Source organism: Hipposideros armiger, unplaced genomic scaffold, assembly GCF_001890085.2.
Source record: "Hipposideros armiger isolate ML-2016 unplaced genomic scaffold, ASM189008v1 scaffold_290, whole genome shotgun sequence".
Classification (NCBI taxonomy): Eukaryota; Metazoa; Chordata; class Mammalia; order Chiroptera; family Hipposideridae; genus Hipposideros; species Hipposideros armiger.
In genome coordinates, this window is record NW_017731640.1 from 967,236 (window position 1) to 988,599 (window position 21,364).

General features: G+C 41.2%; 1 protein-coding gene across 1 annotated transcript in view; it reads left to right on the forward strand.

Annotated features, from left to right (window-relative positions):
• DENND1A (DENN domain containing 1A) overlaps positions 1 to 21,364 on the forward strand; it is a 493,284-nt gene that overhangs the window by 18,901 nt on the left and 453,019 nt on the right. Inside the window, exon 2 of the mRNA XM_019658787.1 lies at positions 18,435 to 18,505. Coding sequence (XP_019514332.1) covers positions 18,435 to 18,505 — 71 coding nt within the window. The remainder of the gene's footprint in view (positions 1 to 18,434; positions 18,506 to 21,364) is intronic.

Consider the following 21,364-nt stretch of genomic DNA (forward strand, 5'->3'; position numbering starts at 1 on the left):
ACTCACGGCAGCCCAGCTCCAGGTTGAGCTGTTGTTCAGCATCTTAGCTGTAGAGGGCAGTGTCACTGACCCTCATATGTGGGATCCGAACCGGGGCCCGCTGGCGTCCCAAGCCAGCTCTTAACCATCGCGCCACTCGGCCGGCCCCAAAAGATACTCTTTAAGAAAATGAAAAGACAAGTCACAGACTTCTAAAACACTCACACATTTGACCACTTCTTTCTATTTCCACTGCTGCCTTCATATACAGCATATGTCTAATATACGTTTTTATATATAAACTCACTGTATAAACTCTTACAACTGAATAAGACAATTCAAAGAAAAATGGGCAAAAGATTTGAACAGACACATTATTAAAGAAGATATAGAGATGGCAAATAGACATGTGACAAGATTCCTGGCATCTTTGGCCATTAGGAAAATGCAAATTAAAACTCCCAGCATACCCAATAGAATGGCTACAATTAAAAGACTGACGATATTAGATGGTGACGATATTAATGGAGCAACTGGAACCCTCATGCATTGCTAATGGACTCAGAGACGAGCCTCAGAGTTCAAACCCAACTTTCTGGGGTCATTTTCCCGAGCCCCCCTCCCTCTAAGGTCTCCTTGGTTCCCTGGCTCTCCCTTTTAGTTTTGCTGCCAGAAAACTAGGCTTTATTTTCCCTGTTCTTCTGTGCACTTCTCATGACTGCGCTGTAGTCCAGACCTGGCAGTGGGAGGATGGAGGAAAAGAAGTTGGAATTTGCCCAATGTTCTTAATCACACTCCCGATTAGAGAGGAAGGGTCCTTTACTCACTGCTGTAAGTTCCTATAGACCCCTTCTTTCCACTCCTCAAGCCTGAACCAGAGAGCTTTTCCTGGAGCTCAGTGGTGTCCGCCTCCAGTTTTTGGGCTGCCTGGAGTCCACGCAGAGTGATACTGGAGGGGAAAAAAATGGTAAACCCACCACTGGTTTGGTGGTACTTTGAATTCTAGTCTTCTACCCCATTCTGTCTCTAGTTAATTTACTTTCTTGATCCCTTAAATAGCAGCTCCATGAATTCTACCCTGGTTGTATAGATGTTTTTTATAGCTGTAAGTGTAGAGTGGATCCACTACATTTTACTTGGAACCAGAACTTGTGGATTTCTTATTTACCTTGCTATGCATTCATTGGACTTCTTGAATATGTGAGTGTGTATCTGTTGTCAGTTTTGGAAAATTTTCAGATCAAGTACTAAGTGAAGATGGGAACCCCCAAAGAGTAAATAGAGCATTAAAACCAGCTATGGGTTATATCCCATTTGCTTCTCCTCTTCTGAAATATTGATTAGTCTTATACTTTCTGTGTCTGTCTTCTGCATCTTTTGCTTTCTTTTTTATAATTTCTATCTCTCTTTCTGAACGTTACTCTGTATAATTTCTGTAAATTTACTAATTCTCTTTGGTTGTATCTCTTTTGCCCTTAAGCCATCCATTAAGTTATTCTTTTTTATTTTGAGAAATATTTTGTTCTTTTTCAGTTTTGTTTGATCATGTCAGTTTCTTACTCTTTCCTCATTTTCAATCCCTTTTATTTCTTTAAGCTTATTAAATATTTATTCCATATCCTGTCTCTAATAATTCCCGTATCTGAAGTCTTTAAAAGTCTGATTCTGCCATCTTTTATTTCTGAGGGTCATACTTTAGGACTTTGTTTCCCTGAGGATTTTCTCATTTTTGCTTATGAGTTCATATTTCTTGGAACTTTTTGTGAGAATTATTTTGAGGCCAAGGTTGTAGTGAATTTTTCCAGAGAAGATTTACATCTGTTTTTTTTGTTAGTGTTCTGTGGCACTTTTTAGTTCGTGACTACTTCAACTTAAATTCCTGGGTTGAGTTTTTTTTTATTATTCAGTAGCAATCCTTTATGAGGGCCAGCTTGTGATTCAACTTGCAGGAGGATCTTCCTTTCTTTCTCATAGCCAAGTTTTGAGACTAGTGGTTTTCATCATAGTTCCCGAGGCGTGTGTGTGTGTGTGTGTGTGTGTGTGTGTGTGTGCGCGCGCGCGCGCGCAATTGGGTTTCTATCCTGATCCCCTTTGTAGCCCCATTTAAATGATGAGGGAGGGGTATCTATTATACTTTCTACCTTAGGCTGAACCCTGCTTTTGTCTTGTATTCCTTAAGCCCCGTTAGACTGGGAGACTGAAGATTGTGTTGGGCTATGTAAATGCCTTCAGGGAGAAAGCTAGTTTTTGTATTTTGGTTCCCTTCTTGGGTTTCTATCTTCACTTATTTCTTTGTCTTAATCTTCCTTATTTTCTTGCAAGCTCATTAATGTATTTATTTGAAAAGATTAAAAAAATCCATTATTTACAATTGTTTTCAAGGGAGGATCAGAAGGGTACTTAGCTTGTCCTATTGCCAGAAATGGAATTTGCAGCTGCACTTTTTCCAAGTTTCAATTAGGCTGATTTAGTTGTTATTCTTCCAACTTTGCACGAGCATTTATTATACCCCTGTATTTTGCTCAGGCTGTTTCCCCTGCTTAAAACCCCCCTCCTCCCCCAATCCTGTTCATCCCGCAGTGTTCACTTCAAGTTCCACCTCTTCTACGATACTTCTCTTGAACGCCCTAGCTCAGTAGTTCCCAGATGTCTGGAATGTTTGTACTAGTAAAAATCTGAAAAACAAATTTTGTGGAGCCACATAGAGATGGTCATCTCTCACCATTATTTTTGAAAATAAATTACATTTTTGCATCAAAAAGCAGGAGGAATAACAAGATGCCAGATGAAGGACAGTTATAAGGATTGAATGAAATACCACTGTATGGCAAACACCCAGCACTGCCCCTTTCCCTGTCGTTTTGCTCCTGACGGGAAAGAGCCTCATTGCAGACCATCTACAGATAATTGGACCTACGGCCTTAGCCCAGAATGAGGTCTTCAACTTGTAAAACCATAGTCATATTTTACTGTTTACATTTTATTATGTTTTGTTTCCTGGGCTAGGTTGTAAGTTCCTTAAGAGCCATTATATGTATGTAGATTGCTCATAAATAGGTGTTGAATGAGTTAAATTTAGATGTTTCCCATGATAGTTGAAACTTAGAAATATTGATAGAGCATACATCTGAGTATATCACAGCTCTGAATGTTATTTTTTGAGGAAAAAGTTTTAATACCAGGTATGAATCACGAGTCTCTTACTCATCTTTTCTCAGGGAAATTCATTGAGTGAACAAATTTACCAAGTGCTTGTTAAAAGCCAGGTCTTTTGTTAGGGGGCTGAGAATACAGACATGAAATGAAACAAGGTCCCCAGTCTAGTCAGTAATATGTACATATAAGTAGAAAGCGTAAAATACCACCTGGGAATCCTTATAATAGGTCTTTGAAACAAGCCTTGTAACAATGTAGAGAGAGCAACTTAGTTTTGTAAGGGTGTCAGAGAGGCCCCCAGAAAGGACCTCAGAGAGGAAGAGGCATTGCTCATTCATTCATTCATTCATTCAGGAAATAGCGAGGTGCCTACTACTTGGCAAGTACTATTCTAGATGCATCTTGAATATGATGCTGTTTGTGGAGACAGAGCACATTTTAGGCAGAGAAATTGTGATCAAGAACATACCCTTTGAAGTAACAGCAGACCTGGGTTTGAGTTCACTGTACTTGCCAGATATTTGTCATTGGGCAAGCTATTTAATTTTTACACGACTATTTTGTAAAAATCCAGAAATACTCCTTACCTTACAGCATTGTCCTGTGGCTAAAATGAGGTGTGGTATATAAAGTGCTTAGTGCATTGCCCAGCCCTTCTGAAATAGCTCAATAAATGGTACATGTGTATATAAGGCATGGATGAGGTTGATTGAGGCCAGATGGGAAACTCAGTGTGACTAATGAAGGGTGTGTGTGTGTGTGTGTGTGTGTGTGTGTGTGTGTGTGTGTGTGTGTGTGTGTGTGGGTTGGTTGGTACAGGGTGATGGCAGAAGAGGCGAAAGTCACAAGCTGTGGCTGAATGTGAACAACCTTGCATGTCATGCCAGTGAGTATCTTTTAATCCCTGAATGCTTTTGGGAGCCTTGGAGATGTATATTCTATCTTTTCTAAATGGCATGGTGGCACGCTGAGCTGGAGCATAGTAGTTAGGGAGTGTGGATTCTAGAGCTAAACTGCCTGGGCTCTAGTCCCAGCTTCCTCATTTCCTACATGCCTGACCTCAGGCAAGTGCTTTATCTGTGTCTTAGTTTCTTCTTTGGTAAACTGGATAATAAACATACCTATCATTCATGTTTGTTTTGTTTGCTCCTATGTTCTTTGAGCCACTTTTGTTTTTAAAGCCCTGGAAGCTTTTGTTAGAGGAAATCTTACTGAAATTTAGACCTATAAAAACAGTAAGAGGGGGTCTGTGTCGTGGGTCCCTTTCATTCCTCCTCCCTTTCCCCTAAGGCTTATGAGACAGTCTGCCCAGCACTGAAAACCAGTGCCTTAGAGCAAGTGATGCCTGAATGCCTTTCACTTAAGTATATGTAGGATGTTTGGGACAAAGAACTTCTACAAGTTGGGAACTTGGGAAATTAGCATTTGTATTAATCTAAATCAGTATTTTGATACAGAAATATTAACTTTCTATTAACTAAACTATGACTTTGTAATTTGAAAAAAAAAAAAGATTTTGCAAAAGAGCTACAAGGTATCAGAACTGGAAGGGATCTTTCTTAGTGATCTGTTTACACTTGAGGAAGTGGGATTTGATAGAGGGAAGTTTGTAAAGCTGCGGTCCCCTTCTGCTGGTGTTTCAGACCTGCCAGCCCACTGCTGTCTCGCATTTCTTAGCCGGCTCATTGTCAGGACCAGGGCAAGCAGGTAGCCCGCACCTTTCTAGGGCTCCTGTTTCTACACCTCTTGCTGTTTTCCAGTATGTTTTCTGGGTTTTAATGTTGACTTTGCTCAGAAAGGTTACTTGGTGAGTCTATGGATTGTTTTTGTGTTTCCGGTTGGTCTTGAACCCCTGGGAGCACCTGAGGGCCTGGACTGATTGGGTATTCCAAAATGCCTTTCCTCATTGATAAGTTTTAATAGCTGTGAGTGCCATCTCAGTAAATCTAGGGCACAGGTAAACTATGTGAAAAAAGTAAAGATGTTCTAAATTAAAAATGGGCATTTTATTATTTACCTCCGTGAGTAAGCAAGCACATCCATACTGGCGGAAACTCTTATGGAAAATTAAAGCTGTATTCCTGCCTGTAGTGGTCTTTACATTAAGGAAATAGCAGACACTTGAGGGGGTGTCCCTGGCAGGTCCCATCGGGCTTGGAGCCCCACACTCAGGATCTGTTTCCTCAGCCATTCCCTCTGGCTCTCCCACGGCCTCTGGGCTCTTCTAGTCCCCGAGGATCACAGACTTTCTCTGTCTCCCTCCTTCTCTCAGTGGGCTCTTCCTACGTGTACCTGGCCCACCACTGATCACCTTTCAGTTTTAAGTACTACTTGTATTATTTAACAAAGTGGGTCCCAGACCTAGCTGGCTTTCATGATAGTCACGGGGGTGGGAGTGGGGAGGGGTGGGGGTGTGGGAGGTACCCCAACTCCTGCTGGGGACCGCTCAGTGTCTAGAGCTGGGGTGGGGGCTGCTCAGTNTGGGGGGGGCGGCAAACTTGTTTTCCTGGGACCCCGCCCTAGACCCTCTGAATCAGAATCTCTGGGACCTGGGAATCTATTTTCGAAAAGGTTCCTCCTGTGATTTTGATCAAAGAGTTCACTGGAGCTAAGTTCTAGAACAAGTCATATAACTTGGCTCCAACACTGTGACTCAGTTCTGGATTCTTAGGGGAGAGGATCTGATTGATTCAGCTTGTCAGATGTCAATCCTGCTACTTTTTTTTTTTTAAAAGGGAGTTTCCTATATTTTGCTACTTAGTGATGAATGAATTTATAGCAACTTTCAAGTTGTGTTCACACAGATTGGTGTTTCATGAGTTGCTGTTAAAATGGAATGATGTTGGATAGTTTTCCTCCAAGAAATAGAAAAGAATAAATGGACACAATATTTCCATTTTAAGTAAAAATTTCCTTTGTTGAACAGAAATTCTAATCTTTGATGTAATCAGATTCCTCAGTTTTTCACATTATGTTTTGTACTTTTGAAATCATATCCTTAGCTATCCAAATCTATGGTTTTGGCTTCGGACACTACTAGGGAAGGAGTACAAGGAGAAATGGCCTAGAAGGAGATTAAATGGAAATGGAAGAATGGTAGAAGAGAGAGGATGAAATCAGCTCACTTTCAATTCTAAATTCTTTTCTACATAGATGGTCATGCTGTCTGCAAACAGGAAATCAATGATTTCTTCCCTTCTTGTCTATGTGCCTTTTCTTTCTTTTTCTTGCCTTACTGCCCTGGATAGGCTCTCTGGTGTGATGGAGAAGTGGTGGGGATGGACAGCCTTGCCTTGTTCCCAGTCCTAGAGGGAGAGTATTCACTTTCACCATTAAGCGTAATGTTAACTACAGGTTGTTTATAGAGGTCCTGTATTAGGTTGAGGAAACGCCCCTCTCTTCCTAGGTTTCTGAATTTTTAACATGAATGTGTTGAATTTTATGAAATGTTTTGTCTGCATAATTGATATGATTGTGATTTTTCTTCTTTAGCCTATAAATACGATGTAGACTGCATTGACTGACTTTCAGTATTGGACCAGCCTTGCATCCCTGGAATAAATGCAACGTGGTCATGGTGTATATTGTTGAATTCTATTTGCTAATATTTTGTTAAGGATTTTTGTGTCTTTATTTGGGGTTGATATTGGGCTATAGTGTGTATGTGTAGAATTTATTTTATTGGTACTATTTTTGGTTTTAGTGTCAGGGTAATACTAGCTTTGTAAAATGAGTTGGGAAGTGTTTCCCCCTCTTCTACTTTCTGGAAGATACTGTATAGAATTGGAATTAATTCTTAAAATGTTTAGTAGAATTCTCCACTGAAACCATCTGCATCTATTGAGATGACCATTTGACTTTCCTTATTAAGTTTATATAGTTACCATTTCTAATGCTCTTTATTTCTTGGTATAGATCCGTATTTCTGTTTTGAGCAATTTGGTTATGATGTGCCTTAGATTTCTTCATGTTTCTTGTGGTTGGGGTGTGTTGAGCTTTTATGATCTGTGCATTTACAGTTTTCATCAAATTTAGAAAGTTTTTGACAATTATTTTCTCCAAACATTCTTTCTGCCCCCTCCCCACTTTGGGGCTTCCAATTACTGATCTACTAGGCTCCTTGAAGTTGTCCCGTAGATCAATAATGATGATCTGTGTTTTTTGTTTCGAGTTCTTTTCCCTCTGTTTCATCTTGGATGATTTCTAAAACAATTTCTTCAAGTTCACTAATCTGTTTTTCTGTACTGTTTACTCTGAAGTTAATCCCATTTAGTGCATTTTTCATCCTTATACATTGTAGTTTTTATCTGAAAATTCAATTGAATTACTTTTGACTCGCCCATGTCTGTAACTTTTTGAACACATGGAATGCAGTTATAATAACTGTGTGAATATTCTGTCTGTTCATTCTAACATCTATGTCAGTTCTAGATTGGCATCCACTGATTGATTTTTCTCTTCATTATGCGTCATATTTTCCTGATTCTTTGCATGCCTGGTAGTTTTTATTGACTGCCAGACATTGTGTGGCACTCTTGTTGGGTGCCAGGTATTTCTGTATTCTTATAAATATTCTTGGGATTACTCAAGTCAGTAACCTGAGGCAATAGTAGGCTTACCTCATTTGTTTTCCATCTCTTAAGGGATTTCTTTGTTTTGTTTCCTGATGTCTTGTAAACCATTGTTTAATGTATTTTGTCAGTTAAGTTACTTTGAAAGAGTTTGATCCCTCTGGGTCTTGCTTTTAAGATTTGTTGGGTGGGAGTGTGGCAGTGCTCAGTCTAGGGCTAATTATTCCCATTCTAAGGGAATTCACTACAGTGTGCCCTGTCCAATGCATTTGCAATCAAAATACCAGCAAGTGATTTTGTGGATATTGACAAACTGATTCTAAAGTTTAAATGGAGAGGCCAAAGACCCAGAATAGCCAACACACTAGAGAAGGAAAAGAAGAAAGTCAGAGAACTGACACTAACTGACTTTAAGACTTATTATAAAGCTACAGGAACCAACACACGATGGTATTGGTGAAAGAATAGACAGATAGATCACTGGAACAGAACAGACAGCCTAGAAATAGACCCACATAAATGTAGTCAACTGATATTTGAAAGGGAGCAAAGACATGACAATGGAGCAAAGATAGTTGTTTCAACAAACGGCACTGCAATGACTGGACACCCACATGCAAAAAACTGATCTAGATACAGACCTTCCTTACACTGTCACAAAAATGAACTCAAATTGGATCATGACCTAAATGTAAAACACAAACTATAAAACTCCCAGAAGATAACAAAGAGAGAAAACCTAGATGACCTGGGGTACAGCAGTGACTTTGTAGATACACCACCACAGGCACAGGCCATGAAAGAAATAACTGATACGCTGGACTTCATTAAAATTAAAGACTTCTGCTCTGCCAAAGGCAATGTCAAGAGAATGGGACGACACGCCACAGACCAGGAGAAAATATGTGCAAAAGACACATTTGATAAAGGAATGTTATCCAAAATATACAAAGACTCTTAAGACTTAACAAAAAGAAACAAACAACCTGACTGAAAAAAATGGGCCGAAGACCTTAACAGACACCTCACCAGAGTGGATAGCTCCTTCTTTTCTGGATTGCTTTTAGTAACAGTATTTGAAATCTTAAGAGTTTTGAGTCTTTGAAATCAAAGCCTGTCATTGGTAAGGTGAAGCTATTTTACTCTTGATAATAAATAATAATACCCTGTATGTTGGTTTAGTATCCTTTAGTTTAAAAAGAAAGCACTCTCATTTTTCTGTCGTTTGATCCCTGAAACCATATTTGAGATGAGCAAGGCAGGTGTTATCTCTTGATGGGGGAGGAAGCTGATGCAGGAAAGGTTAAATGGCTTGTTCTGATCATATATGTAGTGAGCTACGGGGATTTGAATCCAGGCCTTCTGGTGTTTAGCCTGGGGTTCCTTCCATAGAATCACCCGTGATCCCTGTGAGGAAGTCTTGGTAAGAGACAGGTGGGAAATTAGCATTAATGAATGGTTTTTAAATTTGATTTTAAACAATCAGGTCTTATAGGAAAGTTGGCAGTACAATATAAAGAACTTTAAAAAAAACCCAAACAATTTTGAGCAAGGTGCTGATCTGATGACCCATTACCCCTGAATACTTCAGTGGGCTTTTCCGACAAACAAGGGCATTCTCCTATAAAACCACAAAATATATATAATCATCAAAATCAAGAAGTTAACATTGAGTCCTACTACATCTACTTCTTTGACTCCATTCAAATTTCATTAGTCCCCACAATATCTTTTATTATCACAATAGGATCTAGTTCAGACTCACACATTACATTTAATTGTCATAGCTCTTCTGTTTCCTTCAGTCCAGAAGAGATCTTTAGTCTTTGTCATGACCTTGATACTTTTTTTTTTTTTTAAAGATTTTTATTGGGGAATTGGGATGGGAACAGACAAGTTGCTGTTGTTTTGCCCTTCAGTCTAGTTGTGGAGGACGTTGCTTCACTGGCCCAAGTTGGCACCATCATTGCGCTCTTCCCGAGCGAGGCAGATCAGTCGCCGGCTTCCGGACGGCCGCTCATGCTAGCTGCTGGCTACATACGGTAGCCCATGGCAACCCACTGCCACAGGAGCTGCAGCCTAGGCCGTCGCCGGCGACTCACGGCAGCCCAGCTCCAGGTTGAGCTGTTGTTCAGCATCTTAGCTGTGGAGGGTAGTGTCACTGGTCCTCATATGTGGGATCCGAACCGGGGCCCTATGACATCCCAAGCCAGTTCTTAACCATCGCGCCACTTGGCCGGCCCATGACCTTGACACATTTGAAGATACAGGCCAGATATTTTTTAGGAGATCCCTCAATTTGAGTTTGTCTGATGTTTTCTCAAGATGAGATGCAGGTTAAGCATCTCTGGCAGGAACATCATAGAAGCTGTGCTGTGCTTTTCTCGTTGCATTCTAATAGTTTGTCCCCTTGCTGATGACTGTCACTTTGATGACATAAGGTGGTTTTTGCCAAACGGCTACCCTGAAAAGTTACTTGTTTCCCCCTTGCAATTAAGCATTTTGTGGGAAGGTACTTATGGCATTTCTCATTAAAATTTTAATTTATTCACATATATATCAATGCGGACTTGTGATTGCTTAGTTTGAAGGTTCATAATCTGTTAATATCATTATTGATTTTGATTCCCAAATTACCCCAGATTTGGCCGGGGGGAGCCTTTTCAAGCAGGTCTTTTGACATATTTCCATTATTTTTTAAGCAATTCTTTGCTTTATGGCACAGTAAAATGTTCCGAGCTAATCTTGTACTTTCTCTGCCCCAGCCTTGGGATCAGCTGTTTCTCCAAGAAGCTCTGGTTCTTTTCCCAGGAGAATTATATTTAGAAGCCAAGGTCTGAGTACTGGGTATACTTGTTGCTTTTGGGGTATTGCTGCTGCCAGGGCCAGTCAGTAAACAAAGGCAAGAAATACGGGTGTTTTAAACTCAGGTTACAGTTACATTGTATTCGTTTATATATTTATTAAAAACCTTGAGTTCATACTAATATCTCCAATGTAAATCTCACTCCAGAGCATTCATGCTAGTTTCCTGCCAGCTTCACCTGTGAGAAAGCAGACCGTCCTTACTGTCTTGGGCTCCGGTTAGGCACACTGCCCCTTCCTCCCCAACCCCATGTGGATGGATGCTGTCTGCCCGCACCTGGCTTTCCTAGGATCGCAGTGCCTACTCTGGTGGTTCAGTGTGCCCCTGCCTTCCCCACTGCCCAGTGGATGCCCTCCTTGCCCAGCTTGGACTCTGACTTCCATCGTGCTGGACAACCTTCCCCCACCCCACATGGGCAACCCCTTCACCCCTGCCTGGGCTTCCACACCCTGCTCTAGGGTGTCCTTGTGCTTGGACAAGCCCCTCACCCTCTTGGGCTCTGACACCCGTGTCCCTCATGGTGCACCCTTCTCACCCCACTCGTGTTTCACCATCACAGGCCTGGCCGCCTTGTGCATGAATGCCCTTCCCACTCCGGCTCCCCCCAAGGCTGCTTCCTCCTCCCCTTGGATTTGACCTCGTAGTGCCAGGCCGGCCACTCCTCAGCATGCATGTTCTCCTACCCAGCTCATGCTCTGACACCCCTTGTCAGGTCACCCCTTTGTAGGGACATTTCCTCACCCTGCTGAGGCTCTGATGCCCCACACCCGGCCTTCCCCAGCGTGGACACCTAGCTTGCTCTGCTCATGTGATAGCGTTAGGACTAAATTGTTTGGAAGGAACAGAGGAAAAAGTTAGGGAAGGGGAGGCTTTAAAATGCTCTTTGAGGACAAAATGTTTATTGATAATGAAATAGATGTGGTCTTTGCAAATGCTGTTAATATGGTTGAAGAGTCTAGATTTTACACCATGGCTCAGCATGGGAGAGAATTTCTTAAAACTGCTGGGGTATTTACCGCACATTGCTGAGGAGTGTGCCGGCTCTGTTTTTCTGCTCTGAACGCTGCTAAACTTTTTCCAGTTAACTTTGCTCATTGTGGCAGTAGGATCTTTCCATAGGGAGATATGGAAAGGTAAAGCGTTGCAACTCCTCTCACAGCAGTATCTGTGTATCTTTATTAATCTGATCCTGAGAGCTTTATTAGAAATGAAAAGCAAAGTGTAAAATCTTGAAATGACTTGTTTGTATAATTACACAACTAAGTTAATCATTTTCTAACAAGCCTCAACAATGACTGCATTCTTCTAGGGAGGTGTTAACTTGTTATGGGTTAGAAAGCACCCTTTGATACAGCATTTTCAGCCTGGAAAAACGGCTTTAATTTCAGAGTCCACTGAAACAAATGGAGACTTGTTGGAATTATTAACACTACCTTTTTGCTTGTTTGTTTAGCTTAAAGGAATCAATGTTTATTAGGTGATGTTTGCTAGCATGTTCTGAAGTATATACAGTTTCTTTTGACTGTGTTGTCAACTTTAAGACAGTTCAATTGGTGTGGATTTTGAAATATTATACTTTAAGCCCCCTCAGCATATATGTTTGTAATTAAAGAAACAGTGTGCTGAAGTCAAACCATTACTCTAGTCTATGGAGAATAGGTTGCTGTTTTGCTTGGTGAATACTAGCCAGTTTGAAGATTTGACTGCTGTGGAATGAGTAACTGTGTGTGCTTCAGCTTGTAGCTCTAAATAACAGAGGCGATGAGGACCTAGCATTATGGGATGGTTACCATAGGCAGCAAAGATTCATTTTGTGAAGAGTGTTACCTTTTTCTCCTAATCTCATACTATGTTGTAATTGAGGAAAAGGAGATCCTATTTGAAGGTTGATGATCCAGCCCAGTGATCAATAGCATGATGCTCTAAAAAAACAAACAAAACCAAACCAAAAAAACACAACAACCCAGAAAACTGTTAAGCTTTCCCGCTGCCTGAATATTGTCAACGCCTTTGTCTGTTTCCTGACTTCAAGCTGAGTGTCCTTAATCATTTTGAGAACATGACGCTGAGCTCTGAGCTTGGCCCTTCCAGGGAATCACTGAGAATTGTGTTCAGAAGAGTGGTATTGAATAGAAATGCTCTCTGGGCTTACTTTCAGGTTCATGCTCCCAGAAGGTAAGAACTGAGCAGACCTCCCTTCTTTCAAACACCTTTTAGCTATTTGTGTGTCATTTTTCTGCATTTAAGAGCTGAGGCTGTTGTCAGCAGGTGTGACTTACTGATACCTTTGACTCCAAAGGAAAACATCTTTAAAGATTAATAGTTGTGTGCATTCAGCAAATCACCTCTTATCAGAGAGAGAGAGAAGGGGAGCTGGAAAGTACATGTCAGATGTTGGAGGAAACTCATTCCTCACAAATTTATTGTGCAAAGTATGGGATTAGGGTTATAAAACAGTTGGTGCCCTCAAGGAGCAGCCAGTCTGGTGGGAAGACAGATATTTAATCAGGTACACTGGTGGTTCTCCACCTTGGCTGCACGTCGGAATAAGATGAGGAGCTTTAAAGAGTACTGATACCTGGGGATTCTGATTTAATTGTTCTGGGGTGTGGCCTGGGCATCAGGACGTGTCAAAACTCCCCAGGGAATTGTAATTGCATCAGGATTGACTGTGGTATGAGCCACAAGAGTGGGGAAGCGCAGGGTGCCCTCAGAGCACAGAGGAGGGGAACTTAACCCAGTCTGGGCTACGAGTGCGGGGGATTGAGAAGGCTTCCATGAGAGAAGGAAGTGCCTGAGCCGAGGCCTGATGAATGAATCTGTCAAGTGCAGAAGACTAGGAAGGCCGTTCCTTGCAGAAGAGCTGCTGAATAGTGTAGAACAATAATAGAGTGGCTAGTGCTTTTGGATGATCCCTTCTCATTCTGCTACTTCCTTGCTTTAACTTTGACCAGTTTGTCCCCTGACCTTTAGTGTCCTCATCGCTAAGCTGGGGGTGGGTAATAACTATAGGGTTGTTGAAGATTAGCTGAAATAATGCATGGAACATGCTTAGGATCATGCCTGGCACATAGGAAACAGTAAGCTGTGGTGGTAGCAGCATGGTAATATTAGAGAATCAGAGCGTGGTTTGTTCAGAGGGCTACAAATAGTTCTGTACGGCTGGATCTTAGGGTGCAAGACTGCAGGAGGGGAGGGTGGGTGGCAAAAAAAGATGCTTGGCAGGCCGGCAGGGCTCCAGATCATGGAGGTATAGGAGTGCAAGGCAATTAATCATGGGGTATCATAGCAGGACCAGGACATTTCTGTGGTAACATGGTAAGATATATCATGAAGAGTTCTGGGAAAACCTGGGTCCATATTGGAAAATTGGCCCCGAATATGGCATTCTCAGCATCATTACATGTACTGAATTAGGAATGAGTATGAATAGGACAGAAATAGGGTTTTTCAGTTCCTTTAGCCAACTAGTTAAAAATATCAAGCATCTTGAAGAGTAATGGAAGAAATAAGCAGTCTCAAGGAAGTCCCCGGAGTCTCTGGAAATGGTTAGGGTCTCAGGGGTTCACAGGCTAAATGACAATATTAAGTAAGAGTCGCTTGGCCATTTAGATTTAGAGGACACACTTGAATTTATTTTTTGATCTGCAGAGAAATAGAAAATGCTTCCATCTGCACTGGCTTCACTGGCCCTTAAAATAACTTATGTATATTTGTTGGTATGTTATATAACTTGTCACAACATTAGTCACCACTTCTTCCATAAGGCAACATGGAAACGACCAAGGATGAGCATGACTATAGCTTATAATTATAGTCCAGTTTGTTCTTAGTGTTTTTGTCAGCTTTTTGCCTTTCTTTTTCTTTTTTAAAAGAGATTTTCATCATCTTTGGCTCCATGTAATAAAACTCTGGCAGCTATTTGAACTGAGTAAGAAGCTTATGCAGTTTTGCTATTATTACTCATTAGAGTGAGGCAGTAACTGTGGATAGCAATAGAGGCAAAGGAGTACGCTTCATTGCTCCTACAATGCCTCTGTCTTTGAAATCTATCTTTTATTGTAAAGGCACTGTTGAAAAGATCAATTATTGAGGCATATCCTATGTTTATTTTATGTCGTATGTACTAAATTACTCGGAAGAAAAATTTCATTTCACTGGATCGTTGGTTCTTAAAGTGTGATCACCAGTCCAGCAGCAACAGTATTCCCTGGGTTAGAAATGCTCATTCTTGGGCCCTACCCCAGAAACTCTGGAGGTGGGGTTGGAAGTCTGTCTTTTAACATGTTAAAACTTGAGAATCACGGGAGGGTACAATCACTCCTATCATTTCTTGAAATCTTTTTGGCCCCAAGAAGGCTAGTCTGTACGTTCTTTATCCCTTCATCTCAGTATTGATCTGATTCAGGCTGTGTGCCAGGCACTGTTCAGATACCTGGAAAACACCACTGCCTGTGATAACACAGTCCCTGCTCTCCTGCAGCCTACATTTAGAGGAGGAAGACGGACCCCTGTGGGAGGGGGGATATGGAAAATGAAAAGTAGATGGGCTTTCTGAGGAGGTCAAGTATAAGCTGAGTTTTGAACGACACGGAAGGGGCCACCTACATGAAGATCAATATAAAGGGCTTTGAGATAGCAGTGAGTTTGGGGGGTGTTTGAGGAGCAGAAAGAAGGCCAGCGTGGCTGGAATGCAGTGGGCAAGGGGAGAGAGGCATTGACCAGATCATGTAGGACCTTATAAGGACTTTTGTTTTAGATCCTGTTTACTTTTTAAATTGTGGTTAAATACACATACTGTGAAACTTACCATCTTTACCATTTTAAATGTATAATTTAGTGGTAGTAAATACATTCATATTGTCGTGCAACCATCACCATCTATTTCCAGGACTAAGACTTTGACTTTGAGTGCTATGGGAAGCTTTTGGGAAGTTTTGAGTAGAGGTTGGATATAGCCTGACCTTTAGAATAAAGGGATTACTGGCCACTAAATCGAAATCTGATTATATGAGGGTAAGGGCGGAAGCAGGGAGAGCAGTCAGGAGAGTACTGTGGTGATCGCAGTGAGGGGATGGTGACCTGTCAGGGATGGTAGGGTTGGGGAGGCTGAGGCACATCGAGATGCTGGATATATTCTGCTGATCAAGTCAACACAATTTGCTGATGGGTTGATTGTGGCATGTAAACGATTATGGCATATGAAACAGAGGGGTCAAGGATGACACCAAGTTGTTTGGTCTGAATAACTGGTGGATTTCAGGAGATGCAGGTTTGAGGAAGCAAAGCACCACTTGTTAAATTAGAAATGCTTCATAGATGTCCACGTGGCGATGCTGAGTAGGCAGTTGGATAAGGGAATCTGGAGGCCTGGAAGAAGTCAGGTTGGAGACGGGACTTTGAGGATTGCCAGCATTTGCATGATAATTAAAGCCACAAGACTGAAGGAGATTTAAGTAATGTGTGCAGACAGGAGCGGTCCAGGACTAAGTGTGAGGGTAGGAGAGCTTACCTGAGAAGAAATTAGCAAAGGAGCCGCCAGTGAGGTCGGAAGAGTCCTAATGGCCAGTGATGTCCTGGAAGCCAAGTGAAGAAAGTGTACAGGAAGAAGGGCAAATCGGTCACCTGTGTCAAACACTGTGGAGAGGTTGAGGGAGACAGGCACTGAGAATTGACCATTTTAGCAATGTGGATGGAGGTCGCTGGTGGTCGTGACAAGTCGTTTCAGAGGTGTGGTGGGCTCAGGAGCCTGGTTGAAGTATTGGGTTGTCAGAAAAGTCATGACGTATTTTTTCTGTTTTTCGTTGCAAAAATGCATCATGACTTTTCCGACAACTGACTATATTAAAGAGAGAAAGGAGAAGGAGCTAAGAAAATGAGTATAGACAATGCTAGGATGTTCTTCACATAGAGAGATGGCAGCTCTGCACACATCACCTTAACTCAGTGGCCCTGGTCAATGTGCCGGAGCTCCCGGGCTTAGAAATTTGGAATGTAACGCCTTTGAGTGCTCACGTTTGTTATTTCAGTTTTTTAAATGGGGAAAAATAAACTTCAAAATGGAAATTTGGGTAAAAAAAAAAACGTGTGGAAGTTCAGAAGAACCTTGATGGAGTCCTAGGGTCCTGTAAACACGTTTTGAAAGCCAGTATCTTAATCCAGAGGACTGAAATTCTGAGGTTGCAAACTAGACTTGAGAATGATTTATTCAGGTTTTAGAGGGACGCTCCCTGGAATGTGTGGTGGCCGAAGGATGCTGACTTTCTGTGTCTTTTTGTACCTTCTTGTAGAGAAGAAAGAACACAGATTTTTTTTTTTGAGACTCTTGAAACTTCAGGTTATGTTGTTTTATTTAATTTTTTGTAAGTAAGGTACTCTGATTTAGTCTAATTTTAAAATTCTATTTGATAAGGTGTATTTAAATACCTTGATTCTTAGATCAGCCAGCTCTTTTCAGCCGTAGGAACTTATTTAAACCAAAAGCCTAAGTGTCTCTTCAGTGAAGAAATGATGATCCTTCCTAAGAGAAATAAATAGATTCCTGATTGTCAAAAAACACATTTTTCTTTCTACTCCTAAGGAAGTAGAGGGAGTATTACCGTATTTTATTGAATCTAAGATGTCATTATTTATAAGATGCACTATTATATGTATTGTCAAGAAAGAAAAAGATGCTGCCATTTAGAGTTGTATGATGCGGCAGATTATAAGAAATGTGAAAATGTGGGGAAAGAAGTTCATCTTTGAAACAGTGAAACACAGAATTTGAGTGCCGGGAGGATTGAATTCTGGTTCTGGCTGTTTCTAAGTGACCAACAAGTCACTTGGAAGCTCTGCCTCAAGTCCCTCACCTGTATGGTGATGTAATGCCTGATGCACTGACCCCCTGGGATTAGAATGAGGATGAAATGAGATAAATGAGATAATTATTTTGAAAACTGGCATCTACTAGGTAAATTCAGGTATTTATTTAATTAAAATTAAACCTTGGATTTCATTAGGCAACTCAGAAAGTTTCCTCTCTGAGCTTTGTTGTCAGGCTTAAAATGCAATTCAGTTACAGACATTTGAAAGCACAACATTTTCTTGTGCTGAACGAGTTTCATTCAATCTGGAAATAATATCTCTTTATTGTAATTTTAGAATCAAAGAGAAAAGAGAAAATACAGAGATAATATAACCCCGATGTTCTCATCACTCAGAATTAACTGTTAACATTCTGCTAGTGCTGTGATCTGTTAAAAACTTATTATGTGATATTTATGACATAAAAAGGTAAGAGGAAATAACAGTGAACACTCGTACACCTGCATTGCCACTGAGGTGAAGACCCCCGTGTGGGAATGGCGCCTCACCTTTGGATTAGGACCCTTTCTTCACAGGAGCCTGGAGAGACAGGTTACTGTTTCCCTTGTTTCAGTCTTTAAAACCTGTAAATAAGCAAGTTCGCTTCATTATGTGAGTATTTTATCCCGGAGTCTGAGGGAGAAGCCCACTTTGCTGCCTTGCTTTGAGTTTCCTCAGAATTCTGCCTGTGGCTTTGGAGCTCCAGCTGTGTAAATGGGAAACGTGACATCCGTAAAATCGTGATAATTGCTCGCCAGTTGTGCCCCAGACATTGCACCTAGGCAGTTTTTGTGTGTTCTTTTTAAGTTTCACCATCATTTTTCTGGTGAGGTGTTCTCATTGTATAGATTAGGAAGGTGTGGCTCAGAGAAGTTGAGGAACCTGTTCAGAGTTGCACAGCCGTTAAGCTGTGGAGCTAATGATTTCAATCAAGTTCTGCCTATACCCCAGCCTGCTCGTGCTGTAACCATGCTGCCTCTGTCCTTGCCAGTAATCATGATCTGTTTCTTTTGTAGGCAAAACCCAGAGACCACGTTTGAAGTGTATGTCGAAGTGGCCTATCCTCGGACAGTTGGCACTCTTTCAGGTACTTGCATGTTTGATTATGGTATGGTGTGTCTATTTATTGTTTGAGATAGTCATGCACACGGGAATATTCTACACTGTTGTTTATCTGTAAGTATGTGTAAATGTCTTTCCCTTTGATTTGTGCCCACATCATCTTAGGGAATGGAGAATAAGCACAGTGAACAATTCAAATTCAGAGTCACTGCCATAACAGGCTTGAAGTATGGTTGTATTCATTGTAATAATTAGGTTTTGGTTGATATCTTTCAGTTATTTAGGGGGAAATATTGTCATCTTGCTAATGAGGAAGGCTTAGAATTAGGTTTCAAAATACTGTAATATAAGGGATATGTATATTTTATCATACAACATATTAAGGGATATAATAATAAGGGAAGTCTCTGTTACTAAATGGATTTAATTTAGTACATTTTTTGTCTGCTGGTAGAAGGAGGTTGGAAATTAGTTGAAGGAAACACCTCCTTTGGCTTTAGCTTTTGGACTGATTTGGACGAGTATTCCTGAATGACAGGGTCTTAGATAAGTTAGAGTACCTTGTGCTGGCTCAGTATGCCGCTTCTTGACCTAAAATCCTTCTTGGTTAATGAGAAAAATAACTTTATGACCCAGTGTTTTTTCTTGGCGTCTAAGAGAGCGATGCGTTTGCCAAAGACATGTTAGGGAGCAACTCTGGTTCCACACACACAAACAGTTGCATGTATTACCTGGTGTTTAGGGAGAGTGAATTATCCTGGATTACAAACTTGGAGTAATCAGAATTTCAATGGTAGGTGTACCCTTCATTGGCTATACAACCTGGGGCATATTTTCTCTTTCATTATTTAATTAGATGGCAGTGCTCACAAAAATAGCTACCTTTTATTGAGTTTGTGTTCTCCTCCATGCTGGACACATATAATCAATCCTTATAATTCAGCCCTTAAAAGTAGTCGGTGGCTTCTCCATTACCTGTGAGGAAACAGAATCCCAGCGAGTCAGATCACTTACCAAGATCACATCGCCGCTGTGTGGCATAGCCAGGAGTTTTGGTTCAAGTCCTCTTCCCTCGGCTGCGTTACCTTCTTTTTTTTTTTTAAAGATTTTTTTTTATTGGGGAATTGGGGGGATGGGAACAGCGCTGGGGAATTGGGGAAAGGGGAACAGACAAGTTGCTGTCGTTTTGTTCTTCAGTCTAGTTGTGGAGGATGTTGCTTCACTGGCCCAAGTTGGCACCATCATTGCGCTCTTCTCTGGCGAGGCAGATCAGTTGCCGGCTTCTGAACGGCCGCTCACTGCGGCTGCTGGCCGCTCACGCTGGCTGCTGGCCACACACGGTAGCCCATGGCAATCCACTACCACAGGGACTGCAGCCCACGCCGTCGCCGGCGACTCACGGCAGCCCAGCTCCAGGTTGAGCTGTTGTTCAGCATCTTAGCTGTAGAGGGCAGTGTCACTGGCCCTCATATGTGGGATCCGAACCGGGGCCCTCTGGCATCCCAAGCGAGTTCTTAACCATCGTGCCACTCGGCCGGCCCTGCGTTACCTTCTTGAGGACCGTGGGCACGCTGTACACACCTCTCTCTCTGTCATCTGCACGGCTTTGTGCAACATCACCAATGTTTGTTAAAACGAGTGAATTCTCCTCATAGCAAAAGTGAGATAACTGTGTGCGCTCCACTTTCTGGATTATCAATGAAGGCGCGAAACATGTTACAAGTGTGTGGGTGTCCTACAAGTAGTATGTTAACATCCATGCTATGTTATGCCTCTTACTGTGCAAACCCGCAGACGGGGAAGGGTTGCATGGTGCGTACGTGCAGCAGGCCTGTATGGGCTGACCACAGAGTGGCCACTTGATGATGGCTGTGATGGGATAGTCACCTTTAAGGACAACATCCTTTATTTCTACAGTTGCTAATGTTCACCCTTTTAATGTTCTAGGGCTTTTTTCCCCCCCAAAGATAAAAATGAAAATTTTTTTTGGAATATGAACAAAGTTTGAAAGTCCAAATAAGGTGGAAGAATGAACAAAATGAAAAGTCTTTATCTTATTCTCTTATCCCAGTCCTCTAATTCCTCTGTCCTTCCTACAGACAACTCCTTTCTTGTTTAACCCTTCAGTATACTATAAAAAACTTTTTATTTGGGAAATGTTTTAAAAGATAAAAGTTACAATAGTCAAGTGCATATGCCCTTCCTTTAGACCCATTAGTTGTTACTTTATGGCCATATTTGCCTCACCTCTATACGTGTATATACGTATTATTTTTGCTGAACAACTTGAGAATAAGTTGCAGACATTGTGACCCTTTACCCTTAAATTCTTCAGAATAAATCTAAGAATAAAGACATTTTCTTGCATAATTTTATTGAGATAAGAAAATTTAACATTGATATAACATCAGTTGTTCATATTTAAGTTTAATCAGTTGTCCCAATAGTGAGGGCCCCTTACAGCATTTTCCCTTCTGATCCTGAAGTCATTTTGTTTCACATCTATTGAGTTTCTTTCTGTATGGAATTGTTTTGTAGCTTTTCTTTATCTTTTATGACATATTCTTGAAGAATTTAGGGTTGTTGTTTTGTAGAAAGCTCATGGATTTGGGTCTAATTGTATCCTGATGATTAGATTCAGGTTATGGATTTTTGGCAGGAGTGTCTAGAACGTGATACTGTGTATTGTATCAGCAGGCACATGATATCTATCCCATTATTTGTGGGAAAAGTACATAAAACTTATATGTACAATTTAAACAGATAATTATTATCTTTTTTTAATTTATTTTTTTTTATTGTTAGTTTCAGGTGTACAGAACAATACAATAGTTACCCTTTTTTCACCCTCACCAGGTAACAACCCCCCTCCCCCCATCTATTG